General features: G+C 36.2%; 1 protein-coding gene and 1 long non-coding RNA gene across 2 annotated transcripts; both read right to left on the bottom strand.

Annotated features, from left to right (window-relative positions):
- Positions 1-1,011: 1,011 nt before the first annotated feature.
- Positions 1,012-13,819, bottom strand: LOC107726197 (NACHT, LRR and PYD domains-containing protein 1b allele 5-like). The gene is made up of 14 exons (XM_016535721.1): positions 13,475-13,819; positions 8,669-8,768; positions 7,989-8,143; positions 7,733-7,838; positions 4,363-4,427; positions 4,047-4,258; positions 3,667-3,917; positions 2,886-3,005; positions 2,668-2,794; positions 2,554-2,580; positions 2,387-2,407; positions 1,857-1,958; positions 1,612-1,671; positions 1,012-1,505 (listed from the first exon to the last, which is right to left on the bottom strand). Exons 1-14 carry the CDS (start codon positions 13,513-13,515, stop codon positions 1,252-1,254), a joined length of 1,641 nt encoding a protein of 546 aa, XP_016391207.1. The 5' UTR covers positions 13,516-13,819; the 3' UTR covers positions 1,012-1,251.
- Positions 13,820-17,088: 3,269 nt separating this feature from the next.
- On the bottom strand, positions 17,089-20,571 carry LOC107726199 (uncharacterized). Its single transcript, XR_001638241.1, has 2 exons — positions 19,179-20,571; positions 17,089-18,844 (listed from the first exon to the last, which is right to left on the bottom strand). It is a non-coding gene; the product is annotated as an uncharacterized LOC107726199 (long non-coding RNA).
- Between the last annotated feature and the right edge of the window lie 630 nt (positions 20,572-21,201).

A 21,201-nucleotide genomic window follows, 5' to 3' on the forward strand; every position in this document is an offset into this window, starting at 1 on the left:
CCTCCAGAAGTCTGAGATCCGCTAGTGAGCGACGCCTCGTGGTACCATCACAGAGAGGCTCAAAATCACTTTCCAGCACATTCTCGTTCACTGTTCCCGGCTGCTGGAATGATCTTCCCACCCCTATCCGGAATGCTGAATCCCTGACCATTTTCAAGCAATAGCCGAAAACTCATCTCTTTCAACGCTACTTGACTTCATCCTAAATTTTTTAAAAAAAACTTTCTTTTTCTTTATTTATTCCTTCCCTTTATTGCTTGTACTTATTTGAACAATGTCTGAAACTTGTTATTGCAAGCACATCATGTGTCTGTTTGCCTCTTTAAGAAGAATCGCTTGATGTATTCCCCAATTGTAAGTCGCTTTGGATAAAAGCGTCTGCTAAATGACTAAATGTAAATGTTTCAGTGATTTGCCATTTTCTACCATTTGAAGTCTAGGAATAAAAACTGAAAGAAAATAAATAAATAAATGAAGCAAAATGAGCACACAGAGTTTTGTAGGTATTTCCCAGTATTTATTGATGTGAAACTCATTTAAAGACAAACATATTGTCCAAACTACTGCACTGCATCAACTGTCACCAAGCTCGTTTTTGCCACTATGAAGAATAAAAAAGCAGTTAATTATAAAGATGTATCCAGATAGAGGCGATTTATCATAGCTACCTGAAGCAGCTCTAGGAAAAAACAATAATAAATGGAAACAATGGGAACGTGTAACTCAGAAATATTGTATTATATACAAAATATATATGTATTATTTATTAATCCTCAAAGAACAACAACAAAAATGAATGAGTTTTAAGTAAATGTGAAGCTGCCAAACAATATTTTTACACAGCACAGGCAAAGTTAAGGAAATAAGTTTTTTGTTAAAGCTGGTGGCTCTAGCACAAACAGAGATATATTATTCAAATGGAGATGGTTTGGAATAATGTCTAATCTTCCTCACGGCGGACCAATCTCTCCAAAAGTGAGGCGCAAAATATTTCTGAAAGTCACAAAGTTCAAATTCAAAGTATTTGCTTTTATGTATTCGTAGGTTTATATCTGAACACTAAATGACAATGAGTGTAAAAATATAGACACTATAAACTAAAAAACGTTTACAGCTGTGTATGTAAACCAATCAGAACTGTATATTCCACATCTCATTATACTCCAGGCCACATTGTAGTACTAATGACCTGTCAGCTGAAAGTAATAATAAACCATAATGCATTAATTCTTCTGACGCATGGAAGAGCATCTACCCAGAACCCTCCAAATATTCAACAAGCACGCCCTCACGTTCTAGAAGACTTTGGTAAAGTTTATCTTTCAGTTTAGGTGTTGTCAGAAAGTCCAGAAGCGCTCTCATTTGTGCTTGTGTTACTCCTTTATACTGTAAGATGATTCCGTATTTTTCATCTCCAAGCAGAGGTTTCATGTCGTCTGCAATGGGCTCCACCAGTGAGACCCTTCTGATCAACTCTGTCCTGTGCTTCTCCACAAACTCAGCGCCTGGATGAACAAAATGTTGCCTCATCTTCATGAAAAGCCACTGAACAGTACTTTATGAAGAATCTGCACAGAAACAGCCTGATCTATTTTCATAAATTATGTTTACCTTCACCCTTTTTGCATCTTCCTTTTTTCTGTGCTGTGTCAGTCTCTGCAGACTGAAGACCTGGGTAAAGAAAACAAAACAAACATGAATTAAAATGATTACGTCCGCTAGGGGTAAGATGCAATAAGAATAATAAAGACTCTCATCAAGCCGTCAGACCAAAAAAATGAAACCAAGAACTTTAATAAACGCTAACAGGAGTCTTTGGTCTGACGGCTGACGAAGCGTCGGGAACATCAGCTCACTTCTGGATCGCTGAAGAGACGCTATAAGAGGACCACCAGCTGAGTGTTCAATAGCTGTTATCAGCTGGCGCCACCATTGCAAAATCAGCACCGATCTATTAACTCAAAAGACACACAAAGAGAATAGGAAGAACATACATATACCAAAAACAAACAAACAAAAACTTCATAACGTACCACAATTATTGTCCAGGTTTTTGGTATTACATAAAAAAGTGTAGGCTGCACATTCACAAACTGCATAAAGAAATGTAGCCTATATTGCATGCATATATTACTCAGAAATACAGCAGCTTTTGCCAAATTATTGGAAAGCATTCAATTTATCCTTCGTCAGGAAAGCAATACCAGAATGCTCCACGATTTTAGACCAAATGAGAGTGCAATGTTTTAAACAAGATGGAAGACGCTGCTTAACTTAAATTGCATATAGTGGCTAAATACACAAATAATAATAATAATATGTTAAACTTTGCAGAACATTACACAACATTTACCGGTCACTGAATTAAATTGTCATCATCACTTACTTGTTTTTAGCCTCCAGTCAGCTGAAATTAGGCCAGAAATACATACATTATTTAACGGTATTAAATATTATTCTAACTGCAGAACAACAGTAAAACACTTGCTTGAATTTATAGCATGTATGCATGTTTGTAGCATGCAGATTTGTGTGATTCGTACTGCCACTTACATGCTGAACTGTTTGTGTTGAATTCATCTGGAAGAACACAGTCAACAAATTAAAACATAAAAGATTAAACAGACGATCTGCAGAGAATTTTGCAAGTCCTTGTGGGTTGTTTACCTGGTTCTATATTAACATCCCATATTTTTTGGCCCTCTTTTGTCTCTATAGAGAGTTCGAGACATTCCTTTGCATCTTGAATGTGTAAATCAAAGAAGTTGGTCTTGCCGGGAGTCAATTTTAAACTCTGGCAAGAAGTGAATTGAAATATTTTAGAAAGAGACAGCATGTAAGTCTGGATTATTTTCTAGCACCAAAAATAAAATTTGTGCAAGTACCTGAGGTTTGATTTTGGAGTCACAAGATGTCTTCAGGGTGTAACTGTAATCCATTGCAAGGCCTTCATCTGGTGTTGGTTTTACAATCTCCGTATTATTTTTCTCCTTCTCCTCCACATACTAACAGTGTTAGACACAATTATCTGTCACTTAAACATGTACTTATAGAAGTAGTTACACTTGCTTTCTACAAAAGCAAAACGATAAATCTACTCATACTGTCCATACTAAAGCAATAAGCCCCGTGAAGCCGTGGTTTACAGTGAATTTATAACAGCTGAGGGGCGTTGTTAGGTTACGACGCGAAGCAGAGTTAGCTGTTATAAATTCACTGTAAACCATGGCTTCACGGGGCTTATTGCTTTTATAAAACGGTTAAGCACCGGAACTCTCCGTTTTATAAAATGTCTTATATTCCAAGTCCTCTGAAGCCATGCAACATCTTTCAAATCTCAAATACTGAAATCTGTTGAGTGGTATATATAACTTACAGAGATTCATACATGTATCATAAACATACCAGATTGATTGATTGATTGAACAGATTCAATCAATCAACGCATAGCTTCAAAAGACTTTAGACTATATCATTTTGCATGTATTGTTTTATTTTGTTGTGTAGATAATGTCAAAATTTTCATTATCCCTTTAGAACAGTTTGGTTATATTCACTTTCGAATAAAATCACCCAATAAATGGCTGATTATGTTCTACAACTGTAAGTAAATAAATGTCAAAATAAACGGTCATATGGTGCATAAAGCTTATCATTAGATTTTACCTTCTTAAGTTTTTGATCCTTTACAATCAGGTACACATGAAGGTTGAGGGGAGCCTTTCTGTTGCGATAAATCAAAGTCTCACAGTGATATTTCAGGGGGGGGTGACCCTGATTTGCAACAACTCCAAATAATGCGATGGTGGGATTGAGAAGCTTAGCATGGAGTCCGCTTAATTCACATCTTTCCAATGAAACAGTACCGTCCTTCACATAAAGAACTTTCACTGTATCATCTGAGGAAGATGTAGGATCTGTGGACAGTAATGCAGTTTAAGTTACAAAGTCTTCAAGAATGAGAGCTCATTGGTCTGGCTTAAATCGTTTACACAATTGGAGAGAACATGTTGAAATGACTGGATCTGGAGTGAGATGTGCCTTACCGACACAGACGAAGTGAGGTAACTGAATTTCCTCCAGTGTGCCAGAGGTTGCAGTGATGTCTATCAAAGGTCCACATGGTGTGTATTTCTTCATAGTATCTTTACTGAGTGATTTCCAGTCAGCAAACCGATACTCCAAACTGACATCACCGACAGACCGCCAGCGGAGGCTAGTCTCTGAACATTCATGCATCCCTTCAGAGGAGCTGACACTGAAAACCCAAATATAACACTGATAAAGGTGCTCTCAGAAGATATAATATTATATATGTAATGTTACAAGTATGTATGATTTTATAAAGATTTCTCTCTGTACCTGTACTTGATATTTGCATCTGTCATGTCCTCTGAAGGTCTTTTAACTTCCCATTCAGAATCATCCTGAGAGGGAGAAAAATAATCATTAATCGAATAAAGAAATTAAAAGTCACTGAAGTACAGATAAAAGCTTAGTTTGAATAGAATCAACAGAAATAAACAAATCAACAAATATTCGGATTCTTCATAGGGACTGGCACAGTGGCGTAGCAAGTCAGCCCAGGGCCCATATGCAAAACAAATTGTATGGGCTCCCCCAAACGTCATGGGCTCCAACTCGGTTCAATTAAATTATCGTAGATTTTTTTTAAGTAAGTACGTTACTATTCACAAGCTGTTTTATTTAGGTATAAATGCTTGGAAATCATATTTAACGCTTTGAAGTCCATTCATTATTTGTAGCACCCAAGCAGAGGTTGTGTTAGACATTTTGACGGACAGGGTCGTAAAAATTCCGTCATAATCTATTATTACCTATCATTTTAATTTTCGTATTTTAATTATAATAACACATTTAATTGCTTCTATTTTTGTTCACAATTTCAATTTTAATCATGAACCTGCAGGACGATATAGGCTTATGCATTTACAGATGAACAGAGACTGTGAGTCCCTCTTCATGTTCAACACCACACCGGTGTGGCAGCGGAGGACACTAAAAACAACAAAACATGCTAGGACTGGATAAAATAATAATAATAATAATCGGTTTCTCGATTTTAATATTCTCATTTGTATGAAACAATATCGATTCTTAAATCCCAATCGATCTTTTGGTCTATATGACTATGCACAAGCTGTTTTACTGATGATTTTTGAAACTCTAATACATTTCATGAGACGTTTGTTTTTATTAAATTGTTCTGTTTTTGTTTTTTTTCTTCAAAATGCATTCAAATATTTATTCATGTTCTGCAAATATTAAAGAGGAAAATATGATTGATTCGCATGCTGCTTGAACTGAGGCAAATATAGTTATCTCACTACAAATTAAAGAGTAAAAACATTAATTTTTTGTATTTTATCCCCCTGCTTAAAGAGCAAACAGGTCCGTGGATGATGCAGTCAACATGGGACTGCACTTCATCCTGCAGCATCTGGATAAATCAGGGACTTGTGTGAGGATCCTGTTTGTGGACTTTAGCTCCGCTTTCAACACCATCATCCCAACTCTCCTCCAGACCAAACTAACCCAGCTCTCTGTTCCTAGCTCTATCTGTCAATGGATCACCAGCTTTCTGACAGATAGGCAACAGCTAGTGAGAATGGGTAAATCCACATCCAACAGCCGTACCATCAGCACTGGTGCCCCCCAGGGCTGCGTCCTCTCCCCACTGCTCTTCTCCCTCTACACCAACGACTGCACCTCTAAAGACCCCTCTGTCAAGCTCCTGAAGTTTGCAGATGACACTACAGTCATCAGCCTCATCTAGGATGGTGACGAGTCTACTTATAGACGCGAGGTTGAGCAGCTGACTGTCTGGTAACAAGCTGGAGCTCAACACGCTCAAAACATTGGAGAGGATCGTGGACTTCAGGAGAAACCTCTCTGCACTCCCCCCACTCACCATCATGGACCGCACTGTAATAGGAGTGGAGTCATTCAGATTCATGGGCACCACCATCTTTTAGGACCTGAAGTGGGACACTCACATAGACTCCATTGTCAAGAAGACCAAGCAGAAGTTGTACTTCCTTCGCCAGCTGAGGAAGTTCAACTTGCCACAGGAGCTGCTGAAACAGTTCTACTCCGCCATCATTGAATCCATCCTCTGCACTTCTATAACTGTCTGGTTCAGCTCAGCTACCAAATCTGACCTCAGAAGACTACAGAGGGTAGTCCGGACTGCTGAGCGAATCACTGGTACAACCCTCCCTTCTCTCCAAGAACTGTACTCATCCAGAGTGAGCAAAAGGACTGGCAAAATCATTCTGGACCCCTCACATCCAGCACACTTGTTCTTTGAACTGTTGCCGTCTGGTCGGCACTACAGAGCACTGAGCACCAAAACAGCCAGACATAGGAACAGCTTCTTCCCTCAGACCATCTACCTCACGAACAGTTAAATGTTCTCCCCACTGTGCAATAAAACATGTGCAATACCCAACTATCTATACTTATATTCATTATACATATGTTATTGATTTAACATGTCATACATCTATCCAAATGCCCTTGTATAATTTGTATATAGCACATCTCTACATACGGTATGTTGTCTATTGTATCTGTGTATCTGTGTCTATTGTTTTTCACATATTTAGTTTTAATCATCTGTCTATTTTTGTTATATATGTCTTGTCACTTGTCATCCTGTCTGGGCACTGGAAGCTTCTGTCACCAAGACAAATTCCTTGTGTGTGTAAGCACACTTGGCAATAAAGCTCTTTCTGGTTATGATTATGATTCTGTAAACAGCGATTGAGTGTTGCACAACTCTGAACTGAAATTCAATAACGTCAAGGCTGTAATGTGATTGGTTATCAAGGCACACGTGATCCAAGCAGACCGTTACACTTTCTCCAATAGTAGGTAATACAGACCCTTTCATCTCCCAATAATAAGAAAATCTCTGGCTCTGGAGAAGCTGCAACCAACTGAGTCCCCCGTCTGCTCTCGGAGTTCTATCGCAGTACTTTGATGCCACATGTGACAGTGACGTGGCTTCGGCACCATCTCAAGTCGGAGAAAATTTCTAACAGGCATGCAGTGCTTCAAGTTAGATTTCGATCGATCTGCGCAGCGCCGCGTTAAGTCAAACACACCTATTGCGTTGAGTCACCACTCGATGGGTATAATCAAGGTTTAACAAAAATCCAGACCAAAACCTCAGTTTGAGCTCTAACTGCTTGAGACTGCTTCAGTATCTGATTCAAACAAAGCGAACCTCAGTGCTGTCTCCTTTACATTATTACGTTCCCCCCAATATCGTAATTTATATATGAAGCTCAAATGACCTTTGGCTACGAAATAACAGTCTAAGTATGGAGTCAGATTTAAAATAGACAGAACACAGATTCAATTTAATAATTTATATTTCATTTATTTTATTGCCAGTAAGCCGACACAAATTAATGACTTTGAAAAAGACCATTATTTACAATAATTCAAAACAAAGAACCAGTTGTGAAACCAGTGGCTGTAATGGAAAACATTACTTTGGAAGGTGCTATTCATTTTTATGACCACTAGATGGCCACAATATCGCATCATCTGACCCCTTTAAGAGCTTTGAGCAATGAACCTTTTTCCAATACAACTGTGTTGAAAGATTTGCTGGTTCAGAACGCTTCACTTCACCATCACTACATGAATCATTTGCATTTGAAAAGGAAATAAAGAAAAATAGGTATGTTTAGATACATACCAGTTTCTCATCAATCTTCTTTCCCCGGTTGACGGTGGCAGAGCAATTGTAAATGCGAACATGTTCCTCACGGAGCTTCATCACACTCTCTCGCAGATGTTTCATACTTTTCCATTGAGGAGAAAAATACGAGTCATCCACAAAACCATATTCACAGCATATAATTCTGCTTGCATGGCATAAAGCATGAGATGCAATTGGATATTTCAGTTTAAAGGCTATATACTGTAGACAGAGTTATGAGGTTTGTACTGACTCCTTCTCAATCATCTCAGATTGAGGGTGCTGCAAACGAAAGGCTTCGGCTGCATTTTGATCCAGAGTATTCAGCAGCTCCAGTGAGTTCAGGATTGTCCTGTCGATGTCCTCCTGGTACAGGGCCTGCTTCCCTTCATTCATCCTTTTGATATCCTACAAGCATCAAAGAGCAACACAATCAAGCATAGTTACGTAACAATTCTTAAATGAATAGTTCACCCCTTTGTCATTCACCTGCATGACTTTCTGTGTAACACACACAAAACAAAAACGATAAGTTGTCTGATCGTGTGGTTATTTTGTGCATATAGATACGGTCAAAGGGTTCCAACTTTCAAAGCAGAGATAAAACAGTCTAATGATTCTTCAACATATCGTATTGTGTATTACACAGAAGCAAGGTAAGACGTGGAATGACATGAGGTTGAGTAAATGATGACAATTTTCATTTATTGGTTAAAAAAAACTGAAAGTGTAAAAATAAAGGCTAATTCAAAATGCAATAATGTTATATAAATAATACTAAAATAACACTGGCATACACTTTCTGCAATTGTACCGCAAATAACCCTAAACTGGCATCATTCAAGGGGCTTTAACATGCTTAATGGTGGGAACAGCAGGAGTGATAAACTCTCTGACTTTGATTTGTAATCCACGGAAGCATTCTGTACTTACCTTTTTGAGATTCTGCTGTGTCTCGCTGATGTTCCTCTCCACTTTGTCTGCATTCATCTGCAACTTATCATTCAAGGCCACTAAATAACTGACAGGTGGTCTGAGATAAAATAACAAAAAGTAAGTTTTTGTGAGAGCAGTTATAGTTTCATCGAGCCAAATATACAAGTTTCGGTCTGCATTTTTCCAAAGTACTGCTGCAAATGTAGCAGGTTAGTTATGTTAAATATCTGCATCTTGGACAGAACACAACACCTCACTTCAATTACTTGACATGCTGGGATGCTCGGAAAATAAACACTTGAAACACTTTCATTCCACATCGTCTGGCACAGACTTCAGATCTGTTATAGGAAACTAACAACAAATATTCCCTTATCTGAAACACACTGAAAGACTATGCTGATGCCTAGCATAGTAGAGCATTCAGCAAATTCTAGAGAAGTGTTGTTTGGCGGTGCGTAGAGATGACTAAACTTCATCAGAAACCAATTACACACCTCAAACAGGTCTGACAGGTTTTACTAATGAGCCACTATTCATTAATTCCTTCATTTCTTTATTTAACCAGGTTAAAAACTCATTGAGATTAAAGTCTCTTTTGCAAGAGTGACCTGGCCAAGAAAGCAGCAACAAATGACATAGTATATACAAGTTTACATCATAATACAAAACACAAATCAAAGATCACAACAACAATTCACCAAAGGATAAAACTACAACCACAAAATACATACTATACTATACATACAAAAAGGATAAAAAAGGACATATGCCATCAGATCTAAATGCATCTGCATATGAAACCCATCAACATGAGTGCTAAGACACAGCTGGACTGTTAAAGCATGAGATTATGTAACCAATGCTGTTGTAATTTATTTAATCAAACAACTATTAAAGCAGCAGCAGCAATAATACTGATAAAATAAAATAAAATAAAATAAACAATGCTGCATATGAATATATTGAGGGGTGAGAACCAGAAAGGCTCAAGTAACATATCAATCAAATGAAAGCCCTTGATGAGCTCTTTCTGCTGCCAAAAGAACACGCGTGAATTCTTAACATTGTTGGAGCTATTCATTAGAAACCAAAAGACTTAACACTGAAAATACTAAGCCAGCTGCTGCCAAAAGGGCGTAACAGCACTTTACCAGTGAAAAATGTATTGTGGGTAAAGCCTGTGAAAGCACATAAGTCAAATGTCTGACAGCACATGCAATCCAATGTCAGTGAGGTGTAGCTAGCAGTAAACAATAACTTACATTAGGTCGGGGTGCCCACACTTTTATTTTGTGGGGGGTCTCTTTTTTTTTAAATGAGAAACTCACTGAGATCTACCAAGTGAAAAAAAATAATAAAATACATATAAAATAAATTAATGTATTGCTTGTAATGTATTGCTTAATGCTTGTTTGGATGTATCTTTATATTGCATTAATTACATTTTTAATAAAAACAAAAAATATATAAAAATGTTAAATTCTTAGTACCCCCGTAGAAGACCCCCTCCTCTCCAAATCAATACCCAAACTTTTATATTCACTAAAACCTTTTTTTTTTTGTAAACAAAACAAATTCAAGATAGATGTAAACATCGCATGTTCTTTTTTGCAAACATACTTTGCAAAAATGTCACTGCAGATATTCTATACAACTTCAAAGTATGTAAAGCTCAATTATACAGTAACTTTAACATATATATAAGCACAAGTCAATCTGCCATACCAAACAATACCACAGGGCGATGCCAAAGGACTGCATATAAACTAGCCTACTTTACGGGCCTAATATATATATATATATATAAATATATATAGAAGTGTACATGTAGGCTATTCATACATTTTCGGTACGGGTCTTTCGGTTCGGTACTCATGTGTACCGAATAAATGCAGCATTGTTTTAACTTCTGCACGAGTGAAACTTCATCTTTGAGTTATGTCAATTTTTTATTTTTTTTCCAGGAAGTTCAAACAATAAATGGCGTTTTGACAGTCTTTGATGTGGCATATCGCTGTATAGAAGAGCTGGTTCAGAAACGTGCTGGTATAAACACAAGCATGCAAGTGGACGCGATCGTTCTTTCCTCTTTACTATCACTTTTAACGCGAAATAAACATGAATGAACATCTCATGTAACAATCACTCAATCAGTGTTTCAACCGTGGAAAGACGTCGATAAAACAGCTTGTACACAAAATGTCACGAAGCATTTCGTTTACTTCAGGCAAGTCATCAGCGTCTACATCTCGTTATTTGCTAGAGAAATGAAGTCTAGAGAAGAGCATTTCATGAAATATTACACTATATACTCATTATATTTTACATTACCTGTTAGTGATGTCTTAATTAATGTAGCCTGTTTAAATGGATCTGTTATGAATAAGTAATGACAGCAACTGTTGCCTGTAAATGAATAGTCTATATTTCAGCAACACATAGAAATTTTAGTATTTAGAAGTTTATGTAAAAACTGCATTATGTCACATGTTTGCATACATTTTTTTTTTTTAAGTTGAGTGTTGATTATTTGTTCCTAAGATGTTTGTTCCTAAGAAAATTGTAATTATAATTAAATGTATTTAAAGAAAGAGCAACTTGTTCAGTAAAACATGGTTCAATTAAAAAATAAATAAATAAATAAATAAATAAATAAATACATAAATAAATAAAAAAAAATAAAATACAAAAAAAAAAAATAAAATATATATATATATATAATTTATTTATTTATTTATTACAAACTCTAGTAAAATAGTAATATACTGTATTTAAAATACATTTATTTCATAGTTCAAATCTGTTAACATTTTATTTGCTTTATTGTCTCTTTATACTCTATTACAAATATAAAAAAACAATTACATTAAACTTTATTTGGAGTACTACTTGTGCACAATGCACATTTCTCAATATTAAGGCTAAAATGTGTTTTAAATGTCACTATTGATGAGGATTGTATGATCTTTGAATAATATCGGTCTTTAAATGCAATATATTTAAAATGTACCAAAAGTATGCTTGGCAATAGTTCCACTTTTAACACAATCTAATATACTTCAGTACATCTTTAGTTGGACTTACAATTAAAGTGCAGTAAGTACAAAATTTGCTGTTTCAATTTAGCAGGCTAAGTATACCAGTTTATTATTATGTAAATAATACGTAAATGTATTTGTAGTATGCTTAGCATGAAATAAATGTTTTTCAAATACATCTCTCTATATTTATTTTTCACTAGGGAAGTGAAATCCGAGTTAAAATAACAAAAAGTAAGTTTTTGTGAGAGCAGTTATAGTTTCATCGAGCCAAATATACAAGTTTTGATCTGCATTTTTCCAAAGTACTGCTGCAAATGTAGTAGGTTTGTTATGTTAAATCTCTGCATCTTGGACAGAACACAACACTTTAATTATCTGACATGCTGAGATGCTCGGAAAATAAACACTTGAAACCCTTTCATTCCACATCGTCTGGCACAGACTTCAGATCTGTTATAGGAGAACCATGGTACTAACAACAAAACATATTATCTTAGCTGAACCACACTGAAAAACACAAAGCAAAACAATACTGCTGTTTAACATTGGCTGCCTAGCATAGTAGTGCATTCAGCAAATTCTAGAGAGATGCTGTTTGACGGTGCGTAGACATGACTAACTTAATCAGAAACCAATTAAACACCTCAAACAGGTCTGACAGGTTTCACTAATGTGCCACTATACACGCAAAAATATACTTTAATAAATGCACACAAGGGTAAACCCAGAATAGAACAGATAGGCGACACACATAATGACGTAGCAGGCCGGACACCAAACAGTGAAATGAACACAACTAAAATAGGGGTGCTAACGAGGGACAGACAGGTGAAGGAGGATCAACCAAAAAATACAAATGCAAAAACATTAAGTAAGAAAAGTGGACATCTCAAATACAGTGCAATGAAATAGCCTAAGGTTTTGTCCTTTTTAGCTCACTGCAAACAAACAGGCATGCCACAAAACCTGGCACATTTGACACTGAATGCATAACTCATTAAAACAACACCAAAAGATGACCTAAACGGAAAAATATGTTGATTTCTTTAACCACTAAAATAATTTTGACACAAACTGAAACCATATTCCTTGAGTTAAACCCCCTCCACAGTAACAACGAACGACCCTTCACTACTTTCACAATATTAGTGACCGATATTGAATCCTGCTGAAGCAAAGATCATGACTAGAGACTCGTCTCTCAAACCATCAGAAGTTTATGCTCGTTTAAACTCGTCACGCCGATTACACTTCTACCCTTAACCACGCAGCTTTCTTTAAACATTACCTTCACCTTGACTGCAGCCTGTTCTGATACACGTGTAACTCCAGTACTACATACAGTACAATAAGAACAATACAATGTTGATTACTGTAAAAGAATAATAATAAATCAATTATAGGAAATAATACATTTAAATGACTGTACATTCCTTTAATATGCATTTCGAAGTTTTTTCTCTATTCTGTTCAGAACAGAATAACTACCATTAGTTTACTCAGTCCTGTCAGTGTCGTCTTGGACTGTCTTACCTGCACTCCTCACATGGAGTGTGTCAGAACTCAAAGATATGTTTGAAGATGATCTAGTTATTTATCACAGTCTAGTCCAGGACCTACTTGCGTTCAGTGTAATCATTCAACACATGAGCCCACACTCCTTGACTTTAAACATGTGCCCTAAGTAGCAGCCTACAGCTGAAACCAGGCATACAATTGATGCAATTAAAGACCTAAGAAGTATCTGGCTGCCACTGACCTGCTCTCACTGGTGGTCTCTGTGGTTTTATTGATGGACATGATGACAGCTGCAGAGTCTCTTAACACCCGTCTGCTAAGATTAGTCTGCACAGTTATGATCCCTCAGTGGTGTCTGTCCTTCAACTACCTTCCAGGAGACGTACACACCTCACATAACGCCCACAATGCACAAAAGAGCAATTACCAGTCCGTGTACTTTTGCATCCATTCATTTTTCTTTTTTTTTTAATTCTCCTTGACACTGCAGTATGTGGATGAGAAATTAAAGAGTCAGTCTGATTTTCTTGGATTTGACAGTGTCCCTGACAGCAGCGGAGAGACCCCGTTCAGGTGCATCGAAGATGTATTTGTCAGGCTGAACATCCCAATTGAGCGACTCCATGGATGTTAGAGCTTCTGACACGTCAGGACGGTTTTCCAGCTAGGAATGAGTCAAAATGTGATGTTTTCCAAGCGACTGCAATTGTGGCCGCCCCTGAAACCGGTTACGTCAGAAGTTATGCATGGCTCGATCAAGGATGTGCATTTATCACATGGACTGAGCAAAAACATTAAAAAAGTGTCTAAAATGCGTGTGCATCACTGATCTCTAAATAGTACCATTGAATGATATATAAAAGTTTAACGCTGTTAAAATGTATGGAACTGTTTGCTGAAATAACCACAATCTTAACAGATGCACTGTTACCATAGCAACAGATTCCAGGTGTGTTCCTTCAGAAGCATCACTGGCCGGTAGAAATAAAAGGTTCCCGATTTCTTCACTTTAAAATAACGAGGAACAGCATATGTTCCTGAAATAAAGGGGAGGGAAAAGTCTATGCTTTGCAATGTAGTGAAGACAATTTAAGTTTAATAAAAATGTAAATGGCACACAGCAGACACATTAGCCTATTGCGGTGTCATTTATCAACTGCATGACAGATAATTATATGTAACCATAATTGTCTTGCCATGCTATAGAAATTAAAACAATACGGATACATCCTTTTCATTTCCTTTTCATACTCTGATGATATGAAATAATCAAATAAAAAAAAAATCGAGGGACAGACAGGTGTAGAGGGTCAACTAATGAGGACACAGGTGAACATAATCAAAGACGGGGAAAACTGGGTCACACTGAGCACATGGGGCATAAAAACACAACAAAACAGTTCAAGGGTGTGTCCAAAAATAAAATAAAATGCTGAATATGAATGTATGAAAAATTGCCAGATTTATATAACACAGACGGATGGCACAAGCAGCGACATTTGAATTGCTACAAAATGTTATTAAATCTGATTTGAGATTAAGTTAATTGAATTATTTGATGCTCACTTCCCTTCCCTAGACGTGTCCCCATAGCCAAAATATTAGTGCTGTCAAACGATTAATCGCTATTAATCGCATCCAAAATAAACTTTTTTGTTTACATAATATATGTGTGTGTACTGTGTATATTTATTATGTATGTGTATATATATATATATATATATATATATATACACATACATAATAAATATACACAGTACACACACATATATTATGTAAACAAAAAAGTTTATTTTGGATGTGATTAATCATGATTAATCGTTTGACAGCACTATTTATTTAAATGGCACACAGCAGACACATTAGCCTATTGCGGTGTCATTTATCAACTGCATGACAGATAATTATATGTAACCATAATTGTCTTGCCATGCTATAGAAATTAAAACAATACGGATACATCCTTTTCATTTCCTTTTCATACTCTGATGATATGAAATAATCAAATTTAAAAAATATATTTAATTCATAATTCATTCCTCTATCTGAAGACCTGATCCTCCCACTGTGGATAATCAACCCAACTCATTTATTAAATGCTGTGGTTGTTCGTCTGTCAGCATAAAGAGCAGCTTAGTTTAGCAAAACAATCATTTCAGGGACATGGAGAGTTACAGGCTAATGTGTTTTTTTTTCTTCTGTGCATTATAATGAAGGCTTTGTGATACTGCATAGTAGTGCATTCAGCAAATTCTAGAGAAGTGTTGTTTGGCGGTGCGTAGACATGACTAAACTTCATCAGAAACCAATTACACACCGGTTTGACAGGTTTCACTAATGAGCCACTACACATGCAAAACGAATAAAAAAGGACATATGCCATCAGATCTAAATGCATCTGCATATGAAACCCATCAGCATGAGTGCTAAAACACAGCTGGACTGTTAAAGCATGAGATTATGCAACCAATGCTGTTGTAATTTATTTAATCAAACAACTATTGTGTTTTTTCTTCTTCTGTGCATTATAATGAAGGCTTTGTGATACTGCATAGTAGAGCATTCAGCAAATTCTAGAGAAGTGTTGTTTGGCGGTGCGTAGACATGACTAAACTTCATCAGAAACCAATTACACACCGGTTTGACAGGTTTCACTAATGAGCCACTACACATGCAAAACGAATAAAAAAGGACATATGCCATCAGATCTAAATGCATCTGCATATGAAACCCATCAGCATGAGTGCTAAAACACAGCTGGACTGTTAAAGCATGAGATTATGCAACCAATGCTGTTGTAATTTATTTAATCAAACAACTATTAAAGCAGCAGCAGCAATAATAATGATAAAACAAAATAAAATAAACAATGCTGCATATGAATATATTGAAGGGTGAGAACCAGAAAGGCTCAAGTAACATATCAATCAAATGAAAGCCCTTGATGAGCGCTTTCTGCTGCCAAAAGGACACACGTGAATTCTTAATATTTATGGAGTTATTCATTAGAAACCAAAAGACTTAACACTGAAAATACTAAGCCAGCTGCTGCCAAAAGGGCGTGACAGCACTTTACCAGTGAAACATGTATTATATATGTATTATATTCTTGCTCAAAATGGTTGAGTTTTATAATTTTAAAATTATAATTGCTATTACCGATTAATTTGTCTTGCATTTACTCACAACAGAAGCAAACAATGATTACAGGAGATATATTTTTAAAGGCAATAATTGTAAAATATTGAAATATTGTTCTTAATCATTTTTGCCTATTTGTTTGTTAAAGAGAAGAAAATATGCACTTTTCAAATGGAGCCTTTAATATTATTTGGCATCTTATAACGTTTTCTGTAAACAAATTATCTTTTTATTTTTGAAAATAGACAATGTTTTTTTTTTTTTTTAAGGGGTTTTCTATTGCATATTGCTTAGTTACCTCTATGCAAATACATTTTTATAATCAACTGCTTTTTTTTGGTTTTCATTTTTTTTCATAGTGGCACAAACTGGAGAGATTGCTGTTCTGGGTACTGTGGGAAAAGTTTGACATATCAATAAACATTGGGAAATAACTACAAAATGTGTGAATCATGATTTTTTTTTGTTTGTTTGTTTGTTTGTTTGCTTTTTATTCGTATAGTTCAACTGGCAGATCTAAGAATAAAGCTCGTAGGGTCCATTTCCAGGAAACACAGAAGTGATTAATTGTTTACCCTTAATACACTATAAATACACTGTAAATGATAATCACGTATAAACGTGCATTTGTGCTGTTGTGCATTTTATATCATCACATTTCATTGTGAACTTTATCTGAGAGCGAGGAAAAGAACTGGCTCACACACACATCTGTAGGTTAGCAAATATATTTTAATATAGAATTTGATATTTATATATTCATTTAAGCACAATGACAAAACGGCATCATTTCGGTTCAGCCTAATTTACTCCAAGAGAGAAGCCACATCTGCAGGTATATTTCACAAACAGATTTCCATACTGAGTGTCCATCACTTTGTTGCTGCAACGTCAGACAAAAGAAAGAAAGCAAACAGAATCACTGAAGAAATGCTGACAGCAGTCCGCTCACGGAGGTTTAACGTTTAATGTCAGAAGAGAAAAATGAGTCCGATCAGCGAGAACAGCGATCTGCAAAGCGGTTTTAAGCTAAAGTGTCTTATGAAGCGACGTAGAAAAAAAAGAGCATCACATCTATAAATAAATATGCAATGACCAAAACATGCCAAAACAAAGAAGTCCTTCAGCGAGAGTCTAAGACCAACCAAAGTTCAATATCTGTTTTCATTTCCAAGCAGCTATTCTACCCGACTTCATCACAGCACTGCATCTTTATCTTTATCCTCATCACAACCACATTATATTATCCATATATGATATGTCTCTCTATTCGTCTTTCCATTTCTACAGTAACATCACCTGGTCTAACATGTTTATCATCGGCTCTTCAGCTCAAACAACCTCTACAAGGTCTCTACATTTCCACCTCAATGTTTCAGGAATGTGAAGTCAAGAAACAAAGAAAAATAAAGTTACAATGCCTCTATCTTTAAACCAGTACCGCGTGTGGATCTCACGAAAACAGTCAAGAAATATGTCTGGGACAAAAAAAAAAGAAAAAATATTATTATTATTATTATTATTATTCATTGTAATTTAGAAAATAAGTCAAGACAGGTTTTCAGTGATTAAGGAAACACTCCATTTAAACAGTTTGCAAACATTATAGAACATTACTTTCAAATGTTCTCTTAACATTCTGAAACAAGTAGCAAAAAAAGTGTGTGTGTGTGTGTGTGTGTGTGTGTGTGTGTGTGTGTGTGTGAGAGTGAATGATCCTTAAATGTTTTCTTGCATTTACAGCCAGTGGCTTCTCATACGAACATTTCATGACATGACAAGGGCATGGCTACTACAACACACTCATATTATGCTGAGAAGCATCACTAAGAAACAGAACAAGCATTTGAAACAACACTACAATAAAATACAAAAAAAGAAAGATATGATGAAAAGACACATAAATGATGCTGTAAAGTTATCAAAACAGAAGAATATAGAAAAGGATCTTGAACCCAGAGTCCTACAATAAACCCAACAGAGCAGACCTGATCTGAGCATCACACTCACACTGATGAATAAACGCCCTCCCGCTTGTCCAGTTAGTACACAAACCTCAGTACGCCAAAACAAGATACAGTTGCATTAAATAAATTAATCAATAATCAACATATTTGTATGTACAACTTAAGAACAAAACATCAGTCAGAACTATGAAAGAAAATCATATTGTGCAAAAGTAAATGAAGCCTATTTTTAGGTTTTTGCATTACGGCATAATGTTTATGATGACAAAATCACATCCTTCCCCCGGTGCCATTATTATAAAGCAAAGAACAAAAAACTGTGTTATAATAATAGAAATCCAGGCATTGTGTATATGTTACGATATCTAGGTGAAATGTCAAAAACTGTATTGGCTCAAAAAATAAGCTTCATTTTCTTTATGCGTTTTTTTATGCATATTCTGAAGTGGACAGGTTTGAACGAGATTTTTGTCTGTGGTCATTTTTAGTCTAATTCAGTGGTACTTGTTTTGCACACATTGACTAAAAGCAGGATAAAACACCTCTCGAGTCGTGTTTCTGTTACGCCAACAGCGACACATCTTCAGCATCGCGAAGCTTTTGCAGCATTATCAAGGCTGATATGTTTTAATACCGTGACATCCAATTTGACAATTAAATGACATGATTATGCGTCTATGGCTTCAGCATCAGTTTCGTGATACGTGCATGTAGTGGTTATTAACGACATCGCAAACGTGTCTAGAGGAGACGCTCGTGCACAGTGCCCAATAATCTCTGCATAGAGGATTTGAACGAGATTTATGTCTGTGGTCATTTTTAGTCTAATTCAGTGACACTGTTTTGGACACATCGACTAAAAGCAGGATAAAACACCTCTCGAATCGTGTTTCTGTTACGCCAACAGCGACACATCTTCAGCATCGCGAAGCTTTTGCAGCATTATCAAGGCTGATATGTTTTAATACCGTGACATCCAATTTGACAATTAAATGACATGATTATGCGTCTATGGCTTCAGCATCAGTTTCGTGATACGTGCATGTAGTGGTTATTAACGACATCGCAAACGTGTCTAGAGGAGACGCTCGTGCACAGTGCCCAATAATCTCTGCATAGAGGAAAAGAAGTGGCATTAAACTAGAGAAAGACACTGTGAAGAAAATAAACCGTATTCCATCGATCTGCTGCAACAGGAAGTTCATCCGAATACGCCTTCGCAAACGAAACATGATAATATGGCTTTTCCGATGTTCTCCAGTGGAGGCGCTGTGTTTTAAAAATACACCTCGTTAAATTGATCTCAAGCGCAAAGCACAGTGCTTAACAGAGGCTTAATAGAGACGAATCTACCGATCAGTGACTAACCGTACAGACATGCACACGATACGAGATCTAATGCAAACCACCGTGAATGACGTGAGCACATCTGAAGCCCTTGGTTGCTGCTCTGGGGATGTTATGTTACGTTACATAAGCCTATAGAGAGCTGAGCTAGAGTCAGGTATCACAGAGAACTCAGTCAGGACTGAGGATGCAAACAAACTAAACCATTAAACTAAGAGAGAAAGGAATCTATTCAAAAGCGATCGCGGTGTGTCTGATGAGCGTTTGGCCGTGTGTCCGGAGAGACACTAGACAGGGTACATCACCACAGTCACAATGTCACACGCCGCAAGATTCACAAGATGATATCTGTACACAATCCAGAAACATCGATACATCAACAACAACTACAACAACATAACAAACTACAATAAATAGAATCATCTACAATCTGTTTTCCGAAGGGATCGTTTGAGACTCGGGATTTTACGCGGTAATCTTCTCTAACATTCTGTCATTTACTCATCCTCAAATTTGTTTTAGTATTTATTGGACTGAAAAAAGGACAGCTTTTGCATACAGTGAAAGAGGAATGAGAGACCGTCAAACTCATGCATTTCTAGTCCTCTGATGTCAAACGATAACGTTGTGTCAGAAAGACCAAAATACACTAAAATTAATCAACTCAAATATATTTCAAATTTACTTACATTTAAATATGATTAAGCGGCAAGATGCCAGGTTTGACGTTATTGATACTGAATGCTTTAGGTTCTTGTCTGCTGACCGAATGCGATGCACCATGTTAAAATATGCAGAAGTGCAAATGAGATTTGTATCAAAGTTTGTTTCTGCTACAGAATAAATATATTTTAAAAAGTAATTCCAACTTTTTCTCACAATTCTGACTTTTTTTTTGTTTTTCCAGAATTGCAAGTTTATAGCTCATAATTGCAAGTTAATAACTTGGAATTTTGAGTTTAACATTTAAACTAAAGTTAAACTGCAATTTTGGCCTTTTCCTCAGAATGGCATTCGCAAGTTACAACAGGTTACAATTACAGGTTATTTTCAGCCACACAATAATAATAATAATAAATTTTTATGCTTGTATTTACTTTTTATTAATGCTACTTTTTATCTCACACTTCTTACTTTTCTTCTCAGAATTGCAAGATGTCAACTTTTCTTTTTTTCAGAATTGCGAATGTGCATTGAGTTTATATCTCACAATTCTAATCATTTTTTAAAAGTCAGAATTGTGCAATAAAAACCCAGAATTCAGGGAGAAAGGAAGCAGCATTTTTAGATAAAAAGTCACAATTACCTTTTTAATATTTCTATCTATATATTTAATATTTTACTTCATGGCAGAAACAAGCATCTATAGATTTGAGTGTGTGTCTGTGTGTGTGTGTGAGAGAGAGTGTGTGTGTGTGTGCGCGCGTGTTTGTGACAAATGAGGACATACATTTCTATAATGACAAGGGTATGACATAGGTATTACAAGGAGAAGGTGACTTTTCAGGACATT

Source organism: Sinocyclocheilus rhinocerous, unplaced genomic scaffold, assembly GCF_001515625.1.
Source record: "Sinocyclocheilus rhinocerous isolate Xijiao unplaced genomic scaffold, SAMN03320098_v1.1 scaffold1898, whole genome shotgun sequence".
NCBI classification, from domain to species: Eukaryota; Metazoa; Chordata; class Actinopteri; order Cypriniformes; family Cyprinidae; genus Sinocyclocheilus; species Sinocyclocheilus rhinocerous.